Source organism: Syngnathoides biaculeatus, chromosome 4 (assembly GCF_019802595.1).
Source record: "Syngnathoides biaculeatus isolate LvHL_M chromosome 4, ASM1980259v1, whole genome shotgun sequence".
In the NCBI taxonomy this organism is placed as follows: Eukaryota; Metazoa; Chordata; class Actinopteri; order Syngnathiformes; family Syngnathidae; genus Syngnathoides; species Syngnathoides biaculeatus.
Window position 1 is genome coordinate 6,385,835 of NC_084643.1, and position 23,440 is coordinate 6,409,274.

The 23,440-nt window shown below is 44.4% G+C and overlaps 1 protein-coding gene and 1 long non-coding RNA gene across 8 annotated transcripts in view; one reads left to right on the top strand and one right to left on the bottom strand.

Moving 5' to 3' along the window:
* The window catches only part of sv2ca (synaptic vesicle glycoprotein 2Ca), a 46,302-nt gene that overhangs the window by 16,245 nt on the left and 6,617 nt on the right, over nucleotides 1-23,440 (top strand). For all 6 annotated transcript variants that reach the window (XM_061816024.1, XM_061816023.1, XM_061816021.1 and 3 more), the window contains 6 exons: nucleotides 4,387-5,059; nucleotides 13,216-13,396; nucleotides 15,681-15,832; nucleotides 21,547-21,680; nucleotides 21,868-21,957; nucleotides 23,324-23,434. In XM_061816024.1, the coding sequence (XP_061672008.1) occupies nucleotides 4,462-5,059; nucleotides 13,216-13,396; nucleotides 15,681-15,832; nucleotides 21,547-21,680; nucleotides 21,868-21,957; nucleotides 23,324-23,434 (1,266 nt within the window). In that variant the 5' untranslated portion in view covers nucleotides 4,387-4,461. The remainder of the gene's footprint in view (nucleotides 1-4,386; nucleotides 5,060-13,215; nucleotides 13,397-15,680; nucleotides 15,833-21,546; nucleotides 21,681-21,867; nucleotides 21,958-23,323; nucleotides 23,435-23,440) is intronic.
* Nucleotides 143-18,732, bottom strand: LOC133498838 (uncharacterized). Of its 2 annotated transcripts, XR_009794476.1 has the most exons (4): nucleotides 18,467-18,732; nucleotides 13,230-13,402; nucleotides 2,039-2,222; nucleotides 143-1,031 (listed from the first exon to the last, which is right to left on the bottom strand). It is a non-coding gene; the product is annotated as an uncharacterized LOC133498838 (long non-coding RNA). The 2 variants fall into 2 exon arrangements; XR_009794477.1 differs by lacking the exon at nucleotides 13,230-13,402.

A 23,440-nucleotide genomic window follows, 5' to 3' on the forward strand; every position in this document is an offset into this window, starting at 1 on the left:
TAGGAATAGTGTCATCAGGGATCATTTTGTTTCCGAGGCGAAGTAATACCAACAACCACAATGTATCCCATGGGTACTTTTTGTCGCAAGAGCAATCAGGGTCCAATTTTCATTTTCGCTTTAGAGTTTTAACTGGTTTACATACCTTACAAATTTTCACTGTCGAAAGGAAATCATTCACACTGTATCAGCATTTTTCAGGATCAAAAAAAAATAAGAATAATTTATCAGTGTTGATTTGCATCCATGAAGAACGGTTGGCTGCTCGCCTCCTGTTTATGTGCTTCTCATCTTTCACACAAGTGGAAAGTTAATCATTCAATTATGCAATGTTTTGGGTGGGTGTGATGGGCAAAGGAAAAAAATGAGAAAAGATTACATTACATACATTTTTTCAATACGCAGTAACTATTGGGCACACCAATGACAAAGATCGTTCAGCAATGGTGGTTATCATAGCCACCTTCAGCATAGTTTTCAGCATAAGCGCAGATCTGTTTACCTTTTATAGTTTTTCACATTTTCATGAATCCAGTAGTAAGAAGACATGAGGCAGCAATATTAATATGAATATAGATTTTGTATATTTGTTGTTATGTTATCAACAAAACACTTGGTAAAACCATGGTAAATAAGCATTTACCGTGAGGTTAATTTGCAGTAAGCTTTACTGAATGTTTCTGTCTTTGTTGGGACATCATAATTTAGGCGTGTTTTCACCAGTTAGTTAAACAGCGCACATTGTATGAGACGTCAGTTTTTTTAGGTGGTTGCGTTTGACTTTAGTTTGTGCGTCGTCGGCTCAAACATACAAACACGTGCACCAGCGCATCACAGTTTGATGAAATCTGTTAATGGAAGACGTCCCATTCCGCTAGTGCCTCCTTCCACAAGAGGCCACGACTTCTCCATTTTGATGGGATTACTTGTCGCGCTGCCCACTTCGAGATTGGACCGGCTTCTTGTTGATGCCATTGGAGCAAAACCAGCCGTGAGGGGCCGTGCCGTGAATGTCTTTGGAAGGGTAGAAGCTGATTTAAAAAAAAAAAAAAAACAACGATTTGAGATTGGCCGTTGAAAAGTGTTCAACATTGGTAACAATGAGCCTACTCATCTGATTTTGAAAAACAAACAACAACAACTCCCAATTAGTGCACATTAATATGCAGGGGCAGATTCAAGTCAAAAAGACCTTTCCGATATTTTTTTTGCCAAACTATTATTATTGGGGGCAGCATGGTGGAGCAGCTGGTAAAGCGTTGGCCTCACAGCTCTGAGGTCCCGGGTTCAATCCCGGTACCGCCTGTGTGGTTCTCCCCGTGCTTGCGTGGGTTTTCTTCGCGGACGCCGGTTTCCTCCCACAACCCCAAAACATGCAACATTAATTGGACACTCTAAATTGTCCCTAGGTGTGATTGTGAGTGTGGCTGTTTGTCTCGATGTGCCCTGCGATTGGCTGGCGACCAGTTCAGGGTGTAACCCGCCTCCTGCCCGTCGACAGCTGGGATAGGCTCCAGCACTCGCTGTGACCCTCGTGAGGATAAGCGGCAAAGAAGATGGATTGATGCCCCCAAATTTTCACTCCACTTCTTGTGAAAAATATCAGATGGCTCAGTCTTCTCATTTCTAATCAAAATGTTTTATCATTAATGTTGTTGTTGTTGCTTGGCCCATTGTGTGTCTGGAATAATTTCTGCTTATCACAACTGATGCATGATACAATATAAAAGTATGTTATATGGACCGGATTTCCAAGCGCTCACACAAGTAGCATTTCATAAATCTTTGTGCACGACTCAATACGGTTCCACATCTGTCACAAGTCACCATCTAATGGAGGAATATGTGGATCATCCATGAAATGGCCAGGGGAAGAATCAGAATTTTCATGAGCACTGAATTATACATCCTCACAAATACCCGTGTTTGCGCAACCCAACAAAATAATTGATAACATCACCACATAGAATTTAGCAATCAAAAAATATAAGGCCATTGGTGGTTGTGGTAATAGGTGAGAACATAGAAAAAGACCAACCTGCACTACCGCTGTCTTGTTTTGCGAGTGCGTTTGATTGTGATTGCTCCTGTTGCCGCGTGCGCAGTCGGGGGTGGGGGGGGGGGCCTCTTCTGCTGCGGTCAGGTGGTCTTCTGTGAGCTCTGGTGTCTTCTGAGCTTCATCACGCCTGACAGCACACCTCACCATGCACTCCATTGATTTTCTGAGAGGCAGACACCACCAGCAGCGACGTGAGCATGCTTGTCATTGGGCATAGACTTAAGGGGGCGGAAAAAAAGAACAGTTTGTCTCAGCAACATGGTCTAATCCTGCAGCAGTCGTGCCCCTGAACTTTGACGCACCCCCGGCTGCTAGTTTAGCAAAAAACGGAAAAAATTATCGCCGTGCAAAGTGTCTTTCAGGAGACATTTCATATGCTCTTTAGCTAAAAGCTAACACTGTACGCACCAATCTCAGAGATAAATGTTGACTCATTTTGTGTTTTAAAACACAATTTCATGTAGACCGTATTGGCGGATGACAATTCAGACAAACGTTTCTCAAAATCATATTTCGGTATACATTTTTAACATCACTGTATCTGAGAGAAATTGGGTAGTTTTCCTGCCTTCTAGTGCGCGTACGGTTCTTTGCTCGCCAAAGGACTGCACACCAATTGATTCATTTTTAGACATTACCGATACCAGTGACGGCATCGAAGGAAAAAAATAGGGATCGGTCCTTGTTCATCACCACAGAAGTCATCCAATGAGCCAAAGAGATTAGTGGAGTCACCTTGAATCAGCAGTGTCATTTTGTCGAGTAAAATTGCATTATGGGAGCTGGAGCTGGCCCTGTGATTTGTGTTCTCCTGACAAGGCTTCAGTGTTCATTAGAGGCTGTGGTGAACAGCTCTGAGACGCACTCTGGACAGCTCCGATCTCCCGGCCCTAATCTTAACTCAGTCGAGGATTTATTCTTATGTCAAGATGTTATTTTTATATTGTTAATAAAGGAAATTAGCTCAGTCCAAACCTGTTCAACACAAGTTAATATAGTGAGATCATGCTTGGCAAAAGATACCTTCGTTAAAAAAAAAAAAAATCTTGAAATCCCGTTTTGGAAATGAAAATTTAAAGTATATCCTTAAAACAAAGAAATTTCTATTCTATAGGTCTATGTATAGACCTGATTGCGGTAGCAATGGATAGGCTGAGAGAGGAGGTTAGACTGGATTCCTCTTGGACTATGATGTTGGCAGATGATATTGTGATCTGCAGTGAAAGCAGAGAGCAGGCGGAGGAACAATTAGAAAGATGGAGGAACGTACTGGAAAGGAGAGGAATGAAGATTTGCTGAAGTAAAACAGAATATATGTGCATGAATGTGAGGGGTGGAGAAGGAAGAGTGAAGCTCCAGGGAGAAGAGATGGCGAGGGCGGACCACTTCAAATACTTGGGGTCAACAATACAGAGCAATGGAGAGTGTGGTCAGGAAGTGAAGAAACGGGTCCAAGCAGGTTGGAACAGCTGGCGAAAGGTGTCTGGTGTTTTATGTGACAGAAGATTCTCCGCTAGGATGAAGACAAAGTTTATAAAACAGTGGTGAGGCCGGCCATGATGTACGGATTAGAGACGGTGGCACTGAAGAGACAACAGGAAGCGGAACTGGGAGGTGGCAGAAATGGAGATTTTGAGGTTCTCGCTCGGAGTGAGGAGGTTGGGTAGGATGAGAAATGAGCTCATTAGAGGGACAGCCAAAAGCTGGATGTTTTGGAGACAAGTTTAGAGAGAGCAGACTTCGATGGATTTGGACATGTCCGGAGGCGAGAGAGTGAGGATATTGGTTGGAGGGTGCTGAGGATGGAGCTGCCAGGCAAAAGAGCGAGAGGAAGACCAAGGAAAAGGTTGATGGATGTTGTGAGGGAGGGCATGAACACTTGTGGGTGTTAGAGAGGAAGATGCACGAGATAGGCTGAGATGGAAAAAGATGACACGCTGTGGCGACCCCTAACTTATGGATCATATTCTTTTCCCCTTACATGTTAAACACCATCAAAAAGTGCATGCCGCATATTCAGACACTCTTTCAAATTGATGGACAAACAACAAGTGCTGCTCAGTCCTAAAAGCCTTGAAGAATGTCAGTGAGCTGTCACTTGCTCATCGGAGGTTCGTCACAATTCCGGATCTGTACGTGCTTTGGGGAACATTACAAAACTATGGTTCTGCTAAACGCACCTTCTCTGTTTTTAACGACCTGTCTCCTACACTTACCCATCGCTCTCAGCCTGCGTCATGATTACGACATAAATTGTTTTTGGTTTTTTTTTTTTCGCCCCTGTGGTGACTGCACACTATTGAATTGTGTTACCTGCTGCTTTTCAGACTCAGTGATTGGTCCGTTCCCAGCGTAAACCCGCCTTCGCTCGTCTTCCCAGTGCGGCAACTGGTTAAACCAGAATGGAGGACACTTACAATAACAGGACTTCCCTGGTTAAAGGGGCCAAGGACATGGTCAAAGAGGCAAAGCGGCAGGCGACCAAGAAGGTCAACAGGGTGGTGGACCGTGCCGCGGATGAATATTCATCCCACCACAACTATTCACGGTTCCAGGACGATGCAGACGACGACGAGGATTTCTACAGGAATCCACCTCAGCAAGACGGAGAGGGTTACCACGACAATGACGAGGGCTCCAGCGACGCCACCGAGGGCCACGACGACGAGGACGAAATCTACGAAGGCGAATACCAGGGGGTCCCCTCCACAGGCGACAAAAAGCTTAAAGAGGGCCAAGTGGCCCTGGGGCAACCGATGTCCGATGCGGTCCGGGACAGAAAGGAGCTGGAGCAGGAGCGACGGGCGGACGAGGAGGAGCTGGCGCAGCAGTACGAGCTCATCATCCAAGAGTGCGGCCACGGGAGGTTCCAGTGGCAGCTGTTCCTGGTGCTCGGACTGGCCCTCATGTCGGACGGGGTTGAGGTCTTCGTGGTGGGCTTTGTGCTTCCCAGCGCCGAAACAGACATGTGTGCGCCCGACTCCAGTTCAGGATGGCTAGGTGAGTAAATGTGGGTATTATGTGGAATGTGTGTCCTATTCATAGATAAAACAAACTAGCTTTCAATAGCACAATGAAACCTTACGCTGCAAGAGCTCCCATTGATTCTAGCTAGCATGAAACGTAGCTTAGTGGCTCACATTGTTGACTTTTGTGCAGTCATTCAATGTTTTGAGTTTTGGCCACCTTTCAGCCTCAACCACCCAGGATAGACTCGTTGGAAAATCCTTTTTTTAAATTCAAATCTGAATTGCCGCCATCAATGCTAACCAATGTCTGTTTGGATGCACCCCCTTTGGATGGAGGCTCGGGGCCACTGACCCCCCCACCCATCCCCTTTTGCACGGTACTGATCAAGTTTGGTGTTGGCACTGCTCTCAATGGGAATCCTGCCGCAATCAATCCCGTCCTGCATATTTTTGATCTCGAGCTGCTCTAAACTTCAACACTGAAGTCTCCTCCTTCTTCTTCCTCTTTTCCTTTCGGCTTGTCCCGTTAGGGGTCGCCACAGCGTGTCATCTTTTTCCATCTAAGCCTATTTCGTGCATCTTCCTCTCGAACACCCACAGTTCTTCACGTCCTCCCTCACAACATCCATCAACCTGTTCTTTGGTCTTCCTCTCGCTCTTTTGCCTGGCAGCCCCATCCTCAGCACCCTTCTACCAATATATTTCGTTCTCTCGCCTCTGGACATGTCCAAGCCATCGAAGTCTGCTCTCTCGGACCTTGTCTCCAAAACATCCAACTTCGGCTGTCCCTCTGACGAGCTCATTTCTAATCCTATCCAACCTCAAGAACCTCAACGTCTTCGTTTCTGCCACCTCTAGTTCTGCTTCCTGTTTATTCACTCCCCCCCTTCTCTAATCCGTACATCATGGCCGACCTCACCGCTGTTTTATAGACTTTGCCCTTCAAGCGGGTTGGAACAGATAACTTCGGTACTGGCGCTCTTGCCTTTACTGAGAAGTAAAGGATTCATGCCCCTCGCATGTATGCAAACATCTCAAGGCTTAGTCTATAGTGGTGTCACATAAATAAATGAAAAAAACAAAAAGCGTTGCAGTCCCCGACTCTGGCGTCAGGATTAAGAGGGTAGCGCGTATCGCTTTCCCAGCGCGCCGAGCAGCATTCCCAGCAGGCTCGATGGCTGTAGGTGTATAATCCATCATCACGATGTCGCGCACTGGGACTGACTCACTGTGCGTCTGCCTACCAGGGTAGCACGCAAAAGAGCTCTCAAGATGCTGCACATCAGGTTCACGTCAACATGCATATTCGGGTAGCTTTCCACGTTGCGAGGGTGAAAAGTTGTGACGCATCTCTCACACAATGACGTAGCAAGTTTTGGAGAACAATTTGAAAAGGCCAGGGCGTCTTCCACAGAATAATAATTCCGAAATTTGAGATCTTAGATTAGATGAACGACTATACTATACTATCCTGAATGTCTGTGTGACTTTTATTTTGTCCTCATGGTTGCGATATTACATTTTTTTTTTCCCAAGTAGGCCTATCCATGCAAGCGCTTTTCTTCCTCTCTACTCAAGCGGAGTCTCTTTGGCATTCATGCTCGATACGCTCAGATTGTCCCGGTTCGTGACTCCATCCCTTATCCTCTGACCCTCCCTCTCGTCTTCCTTTCTCTGCGCTTCCCTTTTACTTAGCGGTCCCCCCCCCCCCCCGTTCTCCTCCTCTTTGTTCCCTCACTGCATGCCCGCAGGCTCCTCCTGTTGAGGTGAACGTGATTAATGTATGTGCGCGAGTACAGTTTGTCTGAGCATGGATCGCATGGATTGACCCCCGTGGCATCGTTGGCGTCCTTTGGGAGTTTTCAGTGTAATTACACTGAAGTACAGGCAACAAAATGAAGTGAAATGTGGTGCCATGGTAATAATTAATTGTCTTGATGGGCAGAAAAAATGCCCAATAAATCTGATAAAAAGAAAAATGTCTCTGTCATTCTGGAGTGTAGCTCATCTGATCTATTATTATAATTGCCAGAAATGGAAAATAAAATAAAGTTAATAAGAAAAATTTGCAAAAATAAATACAATTAAATTAAAAAATGAAGTTTTTCTCGGGTGCTGGACAGATCTAACGTATATAAATGAAAATTTTAATCGCACGACAGGAAGCTAATTATTGTGACTTTAGTGTCAATGAAAAACAAAACCATAATCTTTGTAAAGCATTTTCTCTCATCTCATGAAATGGCGCAGATGGCCCCAAATTATGTTCGGCAAGTGCATTTTTTAACGATGGCGGCGGCACGGTGGCTCAGCTGGGAAAAGCGTTGACCTCACAGTTCTGAGGAGGCGGGTTCGATCTCGGCCCCGCCTGTGTGACGTTTGCATGTTCTCCCCGTGCCTATTTGGCTTCCTCAGGGCACTCCAGTTTCCTCCCACTCCCCAAAAACATGCAACATTAATATGACACTCTAAATTGCCCCTAGGTGTGATTGTGAGTGCGGCTGTTTGTCTCGCTGTGCCCTGCGATTGGCTGGCGACCAGTTCGGGGTGTACCCCGCCTCCTGCCCGTTGCATTTCCCCGCGACCCCTGTGAGAATAAGCGGCGAATGTGATTGAATAATAATATTCGATTTGAACACAAAATCCATTTGAAAAGATGAATGTTGAGTGTCACATGAGAAGGAACGATGAAAATTTGTGTTTGTGTGTTTTTGAATGTGGCCGTACGTGTGTGTGTGCGCTCATGGTAAAGACAATACACACTTCAAATAAGAATATGTAAAGAGCGGCTGTTTGATGAATAGTGGACCGGCAAGTTAAGAGGAGTAATGGGGAGGGAGGAGTGGGCGGATCAGAGCGGGACGCACGCCAGAATTGCAAGCAAGAGGCTTTGCCATTGTCTCACACACAAATGATAAAAACAACACCCCCCCTCTCATGACTTATTTGTTTTCCTGGGCTATATTTTTCAACGTGATCCAGCCCCCCCCGACACCCTCGACCCCACTTGCTCTTCTTTCATCTTCATCCGTCACTTACAGTAAGAGCCTCTTCTCCCTCTCCTCACTTTCTCTTCTTTCCATCCTGCCCTCAACTTGTTAGCAATTGTAGCCTTTTGCTCTCTGCTCCTTTATCGTACGATCAACCTCCATCTGCAGCCCCCCCTCCCCACCTCTCCTTCTCTCTCTCTTTTTTTTTTTTTTTAATCCCCGTTACCAGCGCCTCTGCGTGTAGCTCGGGGGTCCAAGAGCAGCTGAGCATAGCTAAACTGCGGTAAAATGACAACATCACTGCAGAGATTACCAGCACTAGTTCGTAGCGCCCCCCCCCAAATGGTTGGGAACGTGTCTACATGTGTGGGCATGAAAGGCGTCGGGTCTGGCGGGGGCGGCGCTCGGCCGGCAATGTCCGCCAGAAATAATCCCCATCTAACATATCTCTTCCATTAGAACATCATTTGATTTAATGGCAATTATCCTCACTTGTTACTGTAATGGAGATTGAGAATGAGTCATCAGCATTATGGCGGATGATGACGACTCTTTTTTTTTTTTTTTTTAACCCTGCAATTGAGGCACTAACTTGTGCTCGCGTCATGTGGATCCCTCAGGAAACCCGTTCTCACTGATCTGACTTATTTTCTACAGCGGTGGCAGAAGATGGAAGCCAGAATCCGGTCGAAGCGAAACACAGCGTAGTACAAATGTGATGACTCGCTCCTCAATGCAGGAGCTGATGACGACAAAGAATGTTTAAAAATGGAAAAATTTAAAACAATCCCTATTCTCCCTCGTGGTCGGGAAAAAAAATGATTTTAAACATTTTAAACTGTAGACCCTTTTTGTGGGGGTTAAGGTTAGCTAGCCCACCAATAAAAGTTCTTAAGATCACCAACGAGCACCTCACGTAGTAAATGGACTGCGCTCAAAATAAAGTACTTATACCGTGTTTTACGCAGCATAAGGTGCACCTAAAGCCTTTAATTTTCCCAAAAGCCGAGGGTCCGCCTTATATATGGATCAATATTGAGACTTTAGTGTTCAGCTCCATCGAATGGATGCATAACGTAACCCCAGCCTTTACCATAGCGTCTATTCTATGCGCCTTTATAATGTGGTGCGCCTTATATATGGAAAAAAGTTTTCAAATGGGCCATTCATTGAAGGAGCGCCTTATAATCCGGTGCGCCTTATATATGGATCAATATTGAGCCTTTATTGCGCATCTCCATTGAATGGATGCATAACGTAACCTCAGCCTATACTATAGCGAATATTCTATGCGCCTTATAATGCGGTGCGCCTTATATATGGAAAAAATTTCAAAATAGGCCATTCGTTGAATGTGCGCCTTATAATGGGGTGCGCCTTATAGTGCGGAAAATACGGCAGTTGCTATTTTGTCAATCAGCGATGATTTGGTATAATTCCTGGCGTTTCCCAAGTGTTTTCTGTCTCATCTTTGAATTGGCCGCATACTTGTGAGTGATGTGTTTTGACAACGCCAACCAACACGGCATCATGAGCCAAAACCTTTTGCCTCAGTCTGACGAGTCTCCTGACACGCTGTCATTTTATTTATTTTTTTGACGTCGCACCAAGTTCATGTGGGTCACCACGTCAAAAATCCTGCTGTATTTTACTCCGGTCAATGTTGTGATGTTTGTGTATAAGCAGACTCACATTCACAGTTGGGTTTTTTTTTGTTTTGTGTGTGTGTGTAAAATGTATGAAATGATACTTTTCTCCTCTCAGTGGTTTCTCAGTCAGCCGCAATTTGTCTCTAAACTATGCTCAACTGAACTGACGTGTATCGATTTTGCTCCTTTGTCTGCAGACACGGAAGCGGTCTCGGATTTTTTCTCTCTCATCTAAATCAATAGTAGCGGTGTGGAACCATACGACGGGCCAAAGTTTCATTCATTCAAACGTCTGCCTGTCCAGCTTCATCACTTCACGTCTGTTCTTTATTGATTAGCTGACTGCAGACTGAATGTCGGTGTGATGCGATGCTGCATTATTTCATGCTCCATCATGTGCTCCATAGGTGTAAACATCCATCCATCCATTTTCTTTGCCGCTTATCCTCAAGAGGGATGTGGGGGGTGCTGGATCCTATCCCAGCTGTCAACGGGCAGGAGGCGGGTTACACCCTGAACTGGTCGCCAGCCAATCGCAGGGCACATCGAGACAAACAGCCGCACTCGTAATCACACCTCGGGGCAATTTTGTCCAATTAATGTTGCATGTTTTTTGGATGTGGGTGGAAACCGGGCAGCACGGTGGTTCAGCTGGTAAAGCGTCGGCCTCACAGTTCTGAGGTCCAGGGTTCAATCCCGGCCCCACCTGTGTGGAGATTGCATGTTCTCCCCCGTGCCTGCGTGGGTTTTCTCCGGGTGGCCGCTCTGGTTTCCTACCACATTTAAAAAACATGCAACATTAATTGGACACTCTAAATTGCCCCTAGGTGTGATTGTGAGTGCGGCTGTTTGTCTCAATGTGCCCTGCGATCGGCTGGCGACCAGTTCAGGGTGTACCCCGCCTCCTGCCCTTTGACAGCTGGGGAAGGCTCCAGCACCCCCTGCGACCTTGGTGAGGATAAGCGGTGAAGAAAATGGACAATGGAATAGAGGAAACGGGAGTGCCCGGCGAAAACCCACGCAGGCACGGGGAGAACATGTACACTCCACACAGGCGGGGCCGGGATCGAACCCGGGTCCTGAGAACTGTGAGGCCAACACTTTAGCAACTGAACCACCATGTTGCCTAGGTGCAAACATTCTTAATGTAAACGATGAAGAAGAGTGCACACCCGCAAGATGTTTTTTGCAGTGGCTTATGATACAGACAGCCGTTTATACATATTTTGTTGTCAAAAACGTCACCAATATATATATATATCTATCTATTCACATACTGTATATCGTTACCCTTGTAAAGGCAGCGCGGCCAGTGCAAAGTTGCAAGGCAACGCATTGCTCGCGGCCACGGAAAACAATATTACGCTGCCCCGAGATGACTCCCGACCTTCCTTTTGGCCATTTAGCATTTAGCGACAGACCTCCCTTTGTACCGTGATGTTATTTTTTGAGTTCCAGCGCATGTGACACAACAGTGCACTGCCCTGCTCTTTATTGGGGCCAGCGCTGCTGACATCATACGCCGAGATGGCGTGCAGCAAGCGGGACAGAACATCGATAAATTCGTTGCGTAATTGACTGTCCTGCGCAGGGCGGATTCATTTGTCGACTGCTTTTAATGCGCTGCACGTAGGAGGGGAGTGCAGGTGCTTTCTTCTTCTATTTGGCGCCAGTACTGTCTGTGCCATTGCCGTTGTTAAAGTTGAACACGTTCATGATATACGATGTGCGTTTATTTCCCCTGCAATATTGCGACCCAATTTGCGCGTTGTTCCCAATGCCGCACGTGTGAGTTCCGCATCATTGAAGACTTTTGTTTAATTCCCAGTAGGGTTGACGCAGTGGAGTACTGCATGTGGTAAATGTGACATCTCGCTGGGTTTTGACCCCTGAAGCAATCAAGCGCAGCAGATATTGGTCACAGCTAAAGGAGAGGACCGCTGAAGACATTATGGAGAGTAAATGCGCCTTGCAATTCAATCTATAGAGCTCGTGCACGTGACGTCGCCATTTTCGCGGCACCGTATTGCCGGTCAAAAAGAGCCGCTGGACAGTGTGGGGGACGTTGAACCGGAGCAGAATGTTCACAATGCCTGAGACTTGTTGTGCTGTTGGTTGTCACAACAGACGAGACAGTTATTCAAAGAGATCATTTCTATGGATTACCAACACGAGAAAAGATCGATGGATTTCGGCTATTAAACGTGATGGATGCTGCACAACCAGATACACACGAACGACTGTGTGGCGATCGCTTCATTTCAGGTAGGAACTATTCTTCATCTCAAATGACCAAGAAGTATTTATCATGCTAAATTGGCTCATTTGAAAATAATGCATTGAAAAAAATAAATAAAATGACAGGGAGTCGTCTCCAACGTACACGGAAGCGTGTTGCGGCCACACGTTAATCTTGGGTAAACCTCTCCGTTTTTTTTAATATGCATTGTTGTCAAATGAGTCCAATGCGTATTTAAAAAGAGAAAATAAACCGTTGGTCAGAGAGATGTTTACCTAGGTTAACATGTGGCGGCAACACGCCTCTGTGTACGGGGGCTGAAGCCTATCTCAGCGGCTTATTTTCTTTTTTTAAATACGCATTGGACTCATTTGAGAACAATTGCATATTTTTAAACAAAACGTCTGTCACAGAGAGGTTTACCGAAGTTTAACGTGTGGCCGCAACACGCTTCCGTGTACGAGGAGCCGACTTTCTGTCTTTTTTTTTTTTCCCCCCAATCATAATTAATGAATGCGAGTTTGTGTAAAACCAGGGGTCATTTATTTAAATATTGGTATTTGCATTGAATAGTAGCTGAAAAGATCGATGGATTCCGGCAAAGGTTAAAGTGTGGCCGGACACGCTTCCCCGTTCACGAGCTGTCAACCCGTCACTATGTGGAATTTATACTTTATTGACAGCAAATCCAGCAATGAACTATTTCTATATGTCCAGACTTTTCTACGCTTTCAAACTCTTGCGTGTAAATCTCGACGACTTATTCACCAGATCCATGTGTAGATCCAGTTGTCCGAGACAAGCCGAACCGGGTGAACAGTCCACAAAACATCGACTTTGGCATTAAATCGGGGTCCTCTGTGCCAAGTGTCTCTCATTTTTCCACGTACCTTCGTTTATTGTCACCTTCTAAACGTTTAACGGTATCGGACAAAACTCTGGGAGATGTATTTTCGTGTCGTCTCCAACCGACTTAGCATTGAAGAATGTTTAGCGAGACCATCAATATGGCCGGTCACGTGACTTCGGTGACGTAGGTGCACGAGCTCTTTATCGCAACGAGAAAGTGTACTAATACTCAACTACGATTATACAGTATACACCTCTGTGTAAATCAGCATATACAGTATCAATCTTTAAAAGCATTAATCATATTTTTGATAGACGAGATTAACGGAGTCATCATGATATGTCCATGACCTCAAGTCAATGAAACGTTATTTCTCCAGTATATCCTTCATATTGATAGAAAGCTTGTTTTGAATCTGGCCTCACTGTATATTTATGAATGGAAGGTGTTTGTTGGCAGGGAGCATTGTTTACTTGGGGATGATGCTGGGAGCGTTCTTTTGGGGAGGAATGTCCGACAAAGTGGGCCGCAGACAGTGCCTCCTCGTCTGCATGTCCACCAACGGCTTCTTCGCCTTCCTGTCATCTTTCGTCCAGGGATACGGCGTCTTCCTCGTTTGCCGCCTCGCCGCCGGCTTCGGGTAAGCCTGCCGAGACCGGGAGGTCACGCGCGGGTTAATTTGTTTGCCAAAATTATTTGCGAAGGTCAAGCCAGGGCCGTGTCCATCTTGTGTTAGCTTGGCTTCCCCTCGCGTGAACGTATTTCTGTCTTTATTATTGCACCCTTTGCTGACAAAGAGCTTGAATCAATTGAATTTAATGAGCACTTGAAGACTAATGCACTCTCCCTGCACAGCGCGCAGACTATAAATCACTTTAAATATATCTTATATATATTTCCACCCCAGAGAATTTAATTTCCCTGTGTTTTTGCAATGTAAACAATCCAATTTTATTGCCAAGGAATGTGCACTCCCCACCATAAAACAGAACTAAACAATTGACTGAGATGTATTTTTCCTTTATAGATTTGATAATGACCCATTTTCATTGACATTGTCTGAATTTTCAAATTGTTTTACTTGTTGGTGGTTAGCAGTTGTGGTTGTAGTCACATTTCTAATATTAACCAAAGCATCTCCATGTGAAATGGTGTCACCAACTTCACTACTGTGAAGACATAATTTGTTGGTATTTCCTTGCGTCCAGCAGGTATTTGTCAGTCAAAAAAACAAACATTTTAAGCACATTTGATGCTTAAATTATCCTAAATATATAATATTTAGTATAATAGTACAGAAAAACCTCGGGTCTTGATCACAATCCGTTCCAGAAAACGGTTCGAGAAGTGATTTGTTTGAAAACCGAATCGATGTTTCCCATTACAATGAATAGAAAAAGAAATAATGCGTTCCAAGCCTAAAGAATGGGGCTTTTTAAAGCATTTTTTTTTGTTTTTCCTGATAATAAACTGCATAGTAGAAATACATGTATAGTTCAAATACTTTATAAAATAAAATAATTTATTTTTTGCTTAAAATGTATCCATTAGTAGTAGAGTAGGCTAGGCTGGGAGTGCATTGCAGTGCATCAGTAGTAACTCGGCCCCCGGCCTTGTAAACTTTTTTTTATTATCAAAAGTGCAGAATAACTTTAAACAAGCAATAATGAAGGGGGGAAAAAAGCATTTTCAAATTTTTTTTACAAAAAACTAACAAAAACGTTCGACTCATAATAATAATTTAAGAAATATATTTATTTTTTGCTTTCATAGTCGAGTACGCTAGGCTGGTAGTGGATTGCTGTATCTGTAGCGTATTGGCCCCCAGCCTTGTAAACTTTTTTTATTCACAAAAGTGCAGAATAACTTTAAACGAGCAATAATGAGGGGGGTGAAGCATTTTTTTTCAACACAAAATCGTTCGTAACCCGAGTGAACAAACAAATAAGAAATCTAATGTCATTTGTTTTCTGCCGTCTTTTAAGCACTTTAAGTGGTTCATCACAACATTATTAAAATATTGCAGTGCTCTGCCACACTCAGCTTTATTGGGGTGATAAAGTTCAATAAAATTATGAATTTCGTTCCATTTGGCACAGATGGCTTTGATGTCAGCACTTGGGACATCTTTCTTGCCTTCAGCCTCATCGGACGACATCTCCTCCTCCAATGTCTTCTTCAGATTCATGTTCGGCTATCAATTCTTTCTGAAAGTTGACAGTTTTACGCAGAACTTTCCTTTTTTTTAGCACCAGCAGCTTGACTACCTCCACTTGCCTTCTTTCGAGCCGTGATTTGGGGGTTAATAGTGCGCGTCATGTCATTTCGGGTTTTTTTTCGGGGGGCCTTCGAATTGATAATAAAGCGCGTCGTGGGTGGGTCAGCTGATTGCGGCGCGCGCGATATGTTAATTCCGGGTTTTTTTCCGCGGCGTTCGAGTACCGATTTTCATTCGAAAACAGAAGCTTAAAAATCTCGAAATTTTCATCGGAAAAACGATTTGTTCGAAAACGGGGACGTACGAGTACCGAGGTTGTACTGTATTAAGAAATAATACAATGCATGACATCTTTTTGAAGGTGAGAAACGCCGCTCACGACATTAGCAGTCATGTATCGCATGTGTAGTCATGTTGCGATGTTGCAACTGTTCTTCAGGGAGTTCACGCAGTAATTGCATCTGGAGCTTAGCGTAATTAAAAACTGTCATTGCAACCTTTAAATCAAGACAAGCTGTGCGGCGTGTGTCATGTTCTGCCGTAATCCACTAATGTTGTGATCCAAAAGCCTTTTAAGCCCGGTTCGTAAATTAAAGATCACAAAATAATCGCGTCAGATGATTTAAGGTTGGAGGAATATTTTTACCGGCTGTACGTCTCAAAAGGTTGAAAATCTCTAATTTCTACTTTTCTCTGCTTCTTGCAGGATAGGAGGCGCAGTGCCCATTGTTTTCTCTTTCTTTGCAGAGGTCTTATCGAGGGAGAAAAGAGGCGAACACCTGAGCTGGCTCTGTATGTTTTGGATGATTGGCGAGATCTACGCATCTGCCATGGCGTGGGCCATTATACCGCATTATGGTGAGTTGCACATAAACTGAAACGCCCTTGACGGGCTAACAAATAGCGTCGGTGCCGCGGCGTTGCAACCCTTTGAGCAATGAATATTTGAACACAAAGTGTGGAGAAACACTTGGAGACAAATAACATCCAGCCATCCATTTTCTTCTACGCTTATCCTCACAAGGGTCTGTGGAGTGCTGGAGCCTATCCCAGCTGTCAACGGGCAGGAGGCGGGGTACACCCAGAACTGGTTGCCAGCCAATCGCAGGGCACATAGTCGGACTCGCAATCACACCTAGGGGCAATTTAGAGTGTATAATTAATGTTGCTGGGAGGAAGCCCACGCAGGCACGGGGAAAACATGCAAACTCCACACTTGTGGGTCTGGGATTGAACCCGGGACCTCAGAACTGTGAGGCCAACGCTTTACCAGCTGATCCACTGTGCCGCCATACATAAGAATGTGTATAAAATAAAAACTATCCTCTGTGAAGAATGACTAATAAGCGTTGGGTTTAGGAGTATTCACCACAAGGAACAGCATAATGAATTGAAGTGTGACAAAAACAGTTACATTTTTTAAATATTCTTTTTAATTGTCTTTAATATGTTTTTATGACGTAAAAATATTATAGAGTACTAATTGATTTTGGGGGGGGGGGCTGAAATGGATTAATAGAATTTCCATCCATTTCAATAGGTAAAAATGATTTGAGATACAAATGTCCTATTTCAAGGCACCATTGCATTTCGGTTAGGCTTCACTTTGCAGTACTTCCAACTTTTATTGATCCCAGGCACCCATTTCACAAACAAAAAAATCTCATTTCAAAGGGCCAGTAAAAATATTAAGTCACAGTGACATTATGAATACTGAAATTATAACGATCTTAGCTCATTTTACACACAAATTTATGAAGTCATTCAGCCTTCTAATGAAAGACAATTTATCGTTATATGTCCATGACATAGAAAGATATACAAAATATATTTGTAATGAATGGATACTGTGTAAGTGTAATTGAATCATTTTTATATGTATATAGCATTCATTGATGATATATTGCACAGCGCTGTTTGTTCTTCTTCTGCAGAAATAATCTCCTAATAGCATTGCTTTACTCCCACGATAAGAACAAATTTTAAAAAAGGTGAAGAACGTTCAAGCGTTCCTTGAAGCTGACACTCTGGCAGATTTGGAGGATGCGTTTTATCAATGTGTTGCATTTCATATCACTCGCGCTAATACGTGGATTACGGGAAACAGCTTCTTAATTTGATTTTCTTCATTTTTTACGTCCGTGTTGCACCGTGCCCCTCCTCTCCCTCCCTCTTTTGTTGGCTCCATCTAAGTGTCCTTCCTTTTATTACTCCACCCTCCTCTCTCTCTCTCTCTCTCTCTCTCTCTCTCGCTCCCCATCTTGACAAAGTGTTCTTCTTGATCAAGCATAATGAGGTTTTTCTCCTTGCTTGACCAGGACAAAGCTTGTGCTCAAGGTGATTTATGGCCAGACCAAGCTTTGGCCGACCCGTGACGTCAGTAACTGTGATTGCACTTGTCTGTGTGTGTGTGTGTGGGTTTCGTACTCGGGCCTTCGGGGGGGGATTAACCAACTTAATCCATCGCTATCACCTCATCGTGACAGAAATCATCAAGAATGCAATATGACTAAAAGCTACGTACATTTGTAGCATTTCAGTTTCAATATTTATCAAACCATATGGCCTAAACCGACTTGAGAAAATGAGAAAAAATGAAAAACTGATGCGTTTTTTTGCTAATCAAGTTTTAGTCTGAACGTCCAATCAGAGGACAGAAAAGGCTGACGTTATCAAGTGCAGGATTGCCGTATTTTCCGCACTGTAAGGCGCACAGAAAAGCCTTTAATTTGCTAAAAAGCCGACAGTGCGCCTTATAATCCAGTGCGCCTTATATATTGATCACTATTGAGCCTTTAGTGCAACTCCATCTAATGGATGCATAATATAACCCCAGCCTCTACTGTAGGATCTATTCTATGCGCCTTATAATGCGGTGCGCCTTATATATATATATGAGTAGTTTTTAAAATGACCCATTCATTAAAGGTGCACCTTATAGTGCGGAAATTAGGGCACTTAGAAAATATATTGTATGGAACTAAATATGTGCCACCAGGATTTGAATTTGAAATGCCACAGAAAACAGGATTTTCAATAGTTGCAGTATTTCAGTGTAACTTTTCAATGTTAACAACTCAACGGGCTACAGTTCGCTGTCTGAAATTCAACCGGCGACAATCACCTGACTAAAATTCACCGTCTGTGCCACCAGGAAGGGTTACTTCAGGTCGGAACCGAACATCCAGCCGATCGCAGTTACGCTTTCTTAGTATCTGACGTCACGTCACACAGAGGTTTACGTAGGTTAACGTGTGACCGCAACACGCTTCCGTGTACGGGGGCTGAAGCCTAACCCAGCGGTTTATTTCCTTTTTTTAAATACGCATTGGACTCATTTGAGAACAATGCATATTTAAAAAAAAAAAAAAAACGTCTGTCACAGAGACGTTTACCAAAGTTTAACGTGTGGCCAGTGACAAAGTATTTGTATGCGTCCAGACTTTACTACGCTTTCAAACTCTTCCGTGTAAATCTCGGCGACTTACTCACCAGATACGTGTGTAGATCCAGTTGTCCAAGACAAGCGGAAGCGCGTCAACTGTCCACTTTCTTATCGGCGAAAACATCAACTTCGGCATTAAATATGGGTCCTCTATGCCGAGTGTCTCTCATTTTTCCACGTACCGTCGTTTATTATCACCTTCTAAATGTTTAACGGTCTCGGACAAAACTCTGGGAGACGTATTTTCGCGCCGTCTCCAACCGACTTAGCATTGAAGAATGCTTTGCTAGACCGTCACTATGTCCAGTCACGTGACTTCGGTGACGTAGCTCTTTACATTCACTGACTCTTTTCTCCAGCTATCAATTTAGTATGCAGTCATATCTCTTTAGAATTGTAAATTAAGATGTGTTTAAGCAGATGAAGCAATCTATCTCTGTAGTTGTAGTCAGAGTCGGAGTAGCGATCGTAATAATTGTCGTACTAGTAGTCGTGAAGGAGCGCTGATCTGGTCCACCAGCCCTAGTCAATTATGAACAATAATCCCTGTAATGAGATTTCCAATAGCGTGCGTGAAACGCAACCCCCCGAGGGGAAGAAGCTCGGCGCCATTTCTGCGCAGAAGGCAATCACCGCCGAGCATCTCCACCCTTTTCTCCATTTCCTCCTTTCACACACACTCTGCGCACAGAAGAAGACAAACAAGAAATTAAAGAACTCTGACAAAGTCACTCTTTTAAAACGAGCAGTTGTATACAAATATTTATATCTAAATTGTTATACTGGATATCAACTGAACGAGAGATGAGGTGTGTTGCATCACGTTGAAATCTTTTTTCCTTTTTTTTTGCATCCTCTCCAGGAATGAAAAAAAAAAAAATCAACCACCTCGTTTGAAAAAGAGCAGTGAGTACATTGCTATTAAAGAAGATTATATTTTGAGATTAATCTTCAGAAGACATTTTCTGGCACAAACGCCTCCCCCACGCTTGCGAACGACCACCTACGCCTGGTAATGGTTAATGGCACCGCTCCCCGCGTAGAAGCATCTCCGTGAGGCACGATCTGTCGAGAGACGTGGGAGGTCACGACTGGCACTGCAGCATTATTTTAATTTTTTTTTTTTCACGGCTTCCTCGCAAAAACGAAGTCGGTGACAGCAATTTCGGATTGTTGTTCCTGCTGTTTTCCAGCTGCTCGATCGTGTTCGGTCTACGCGCTTCTCACAGGAATCGTGAGCGTTTAGATCACTGAGATGTTATTTCAAATACAGGCAGAATCCACATTTCCTCGGATTATTTCAGAATTTATCGAGATTTTCATTTTATTTGTGCCTCTACAAAATAAAAACAGTACATTCTGCGGCACGGTGAATGAGCTGGAAAGCGTTGGCCTCCCAGTTCTGAGGTCCCGGGTTCGATCCCAGACCCGCCTGTGTGGAGTTCGCATGTTCTCCCCGTGCCTGCGTGGGTTTTCTCCGGTCACTCGGGTTTCCTCCCACATCCCAAAAACTCTAAATCGCTCGTAGGTGTGATTGTTAGTGCGGCTGTTTGTCTCTGTGTGCCCTCAATTGGCTGGCAACCAATGGCAGCCTGTAGACAGCTGAGATAGGCTCCAGCACTCTCGGGGACCCTCGTGAGGATGAGCAGCTAAGAAAACGGATGGATGGACATTCTGTAATCCGCCACCTCTGAAATGACAACATTTTGATGTAGTAGTGCTTGGGAAAACGGGCCCAGTCCATGGTGTCCTGGCTTGGTAAATCAGTACACATGCACAAAACCTTGCTTTTGTTTTGTCATATGTATTCTATGTAAATTTTTCCGTGTTCCAGTCGCGTATTATCATTTGACAAAACTTTGCAGTTTCCCTTTTTTCAATGAACTCGCTTTTTTTTTTTTTTTTTTGCAGAGGATACTCTCCAGACCCACCTGCAATACAAAAATGATAAAATTGTATTGTTCCAAATATTTTTATCATATTTAAACTTCATAAAACAAATGAACATCAATTGGACACTCTAAATTGCCCCTAAGTGTCATGAGTAAGGCTTGGCCACTGCCAAGAGGGGCGTGGCCACACCACTACTCTCACAACTATTTCATATCGGGACTGTAATTAGACAGGTATTTAAGTTGGAGTTTTTGTCACTGGCATTTGCCAGTTCGTTGCCTTGCCGAAGTAAGTTGCATTCACTTCCTGTGCGACTCTTCCCCTTCTACGCATAAGTTAGAGTAACCCTAGTCACAGCGATTCTGTGCCCTTTCTGTTGAGTTGTTAGTTTGCCCCATAGTCATCGGACCCTGCTGCATGTCTTTAGGATCCCACCTAGCCTACTGTTTCTGTACCTCTGCTACCGTGTGTGACCCAGTTTCCGGAATAAACTACATTGAACATTATGCCTCTGCCTCCAAGTCCTGCATTTGGGTCCGCCCGCGTATCGGAGGTTTGTGACACTAGGTGTGATTGTGAGTGCAGCCATTTTTCTCTATGTGCCCTGCGATTGGCTGGCAATCAGTTCAGGGTGTAACCCTGCCCCCTGCCCGCTGCCGCCACTAGGATGAGCTCCAGCACTCCCGCGATCCTCATGAGGATAAGCAGCTAAGAAAATGGATAGAAGAAGAAGAAAAACATATGACCAGACCATTTTTGTCAGTATTCCTTTTGCATCTGTTCTTAAACTCGCTTGCAAAGTCCTTCAGATAAGTTACTCAGTTTTCATTACTGTATCAAAGACACATAAAACAAAAATAAACAAAATATACTTTTAAACATCCGAAGCAAAGTCCAGCTACCTTAATGCTGACATAAAAAGCGAAACGACTCAGCCAATCGAAAGGAAAAATTACAATAATTGTCAACTTTCAAGTAACTGTTACTTCAGTACATGGAGCAGCAACACATAGAGAATACACAGCAATACTCGGAAGTACATATTCTCAACAACAGTAGACCACCGTGGTGCCAGGGTCATTTGGACTCGCCTGAACCCAATTGGAAAATGATGGCTTCAAGAATCCACTCTGTGTTTGGGGGGGGGCAACGATGAAGTGGGGAAAAAGCAGACGACATTTGTATTCATCTTTCAAATTCTTCTTTGAGGATGTTGTGCGCTGTGTTTTTGCAGGATGGAGTTTCAGCATGGGTTCAGCGTACCAGTTCCACAGTTGGCGAGTGTTTGTGGTGGTCTGCGCCCTGCCCTGCGTGTGCGCCGTGGTCGCGCTTACCTTCATGCCGGAAAGCCCGAGATTTTATCTCGAGGTAAAACGATACGTTTTCCCCAAATCGGTCACAAACGAATGTTACAGCTTGAAAGTGTATTTGCAAGAACTGCATTCAACGCGATGTTTCCGCCGCAGCGGTACTACGAGTCCAAACTGTTGCTTAGTAAGCTGTTGCTGATGCCACGACGACTTCCTTCTGTCCTTGACGTTCTGCCTGCTCACAGGTGGGGAAGCACGACGAAGCCTGGATGATCCTCAAACAAATCCACGACACCAACATGAGAGCGCGTGGGCAGCCGGAGAAAGTCTTCAGCGTGAGTTTCATGTCGCTCCGCCGCTGCTCTGCTTTGCTATCCTGATGCTTGAAAGGAAGCAAAGAGGCTTACCCCCCCCCCCCCCCCCCCCCGCCGCAGCTGGGACAGGTTTTAACGCACTCTCGTTCTCGTCTGCGTGATGACGTTTCTCAAAGCTGTTCTGTGTCATTCAGGCTTACTTGCAGCCTGAACTACACGTTAAGCAGGCGAAGCATCGATGCTGTCGGCTTCCGTGGCGGAAAATTAGAATTACCCGAGGTTTCACGTTCTTCGCGTATAAAGCGTCAGGTGTCATGCCTATAAACATTCTAAAATAGATATTGTAATGAAAATATAACGTTATTCACTTCAACGTCCGTACGAAAAAATAAATATGAGCGGAGAGTGCGTCATCAATGCGCAAAGTTGCGGAAGTCTCAATTGACATCCAAGTGGTAGCCATATTGCCTGCGTCGTCTGTTCATTACATCACACTGGGACATCGAAAACACGCTGCGCCACCTAATGTGGGACACGGAATCTCTTTTCAAAGTAGAGAACGTCTAACAATCGAGTGAAGTAACCGGCGCAATTTTACCCCATCGTTTCGACCCACATTTAAATGATATGCGGATCACTTCTAACTAACAACAGACTCCCAGACAGTACGTATGAGCCAAGCCCGACCGAAGCCGGGCCCCGTCCGCGGCGTACGATGCGCCAATGGGTACGTCAACACATTTAGCACCCCTGACTTATGTGCACAGATCTTTTGTTACATTCTAAGAGGATTACAGTCCCCCCCCCCCCAAAACTATTATTTTTTTTGTAGCTGTATACACAGCTACTTGTCATTTGGAACCCACAAAGCTCTCGTCCTTTGCACCCATGCAATCCATTTTTCATCACAAACCCGGTCTTTTTGAAAAGTATGAAGACCGAATCCATCCTCCCGAGTGTTCGAATACCCAGCAATACAACGAGACGGCATTTTGGCTAACACGAAGGAACAACGAGCTGCCTTCCAGCAGGTAAAACTAGTAGAAACATACAAGACCACCTGAGTGCGCTACTGCCCTGTACGTCAGTCACTTCCTGCTTCTTCTCTAAAACAAATCCCTCGAGAGGATTTTCATGGCGGGAGTGACAAAAAGCCATATACGTCAAAATCATGTTGTGTGGCGCAAAAAACGGATGGGTCCATTCCCGGCTGCCTTTTTTTTTTTTTTCATTAATAACATACTAAAAATCATGCATTTCATGACAGTGGACCTTTAAGTCGAGGTAACTTTGGACTTCAGCTAACACAAGAAAATTACACCTAGATACTTCCAAGTGAACCGAATTAGAACCTGATCATGCTAAGTGTCATTAATTTATTTCCCAGGTTAACAGGATAAAGATCCCAAAGCAGCTTGACGAGCTGATCGAACTGGAGTCTGAATCCGGAAATCCAGTTTCCAAAGCCATCTTCCGGATGAAGGCTGAAATCCACGGGGTAGGT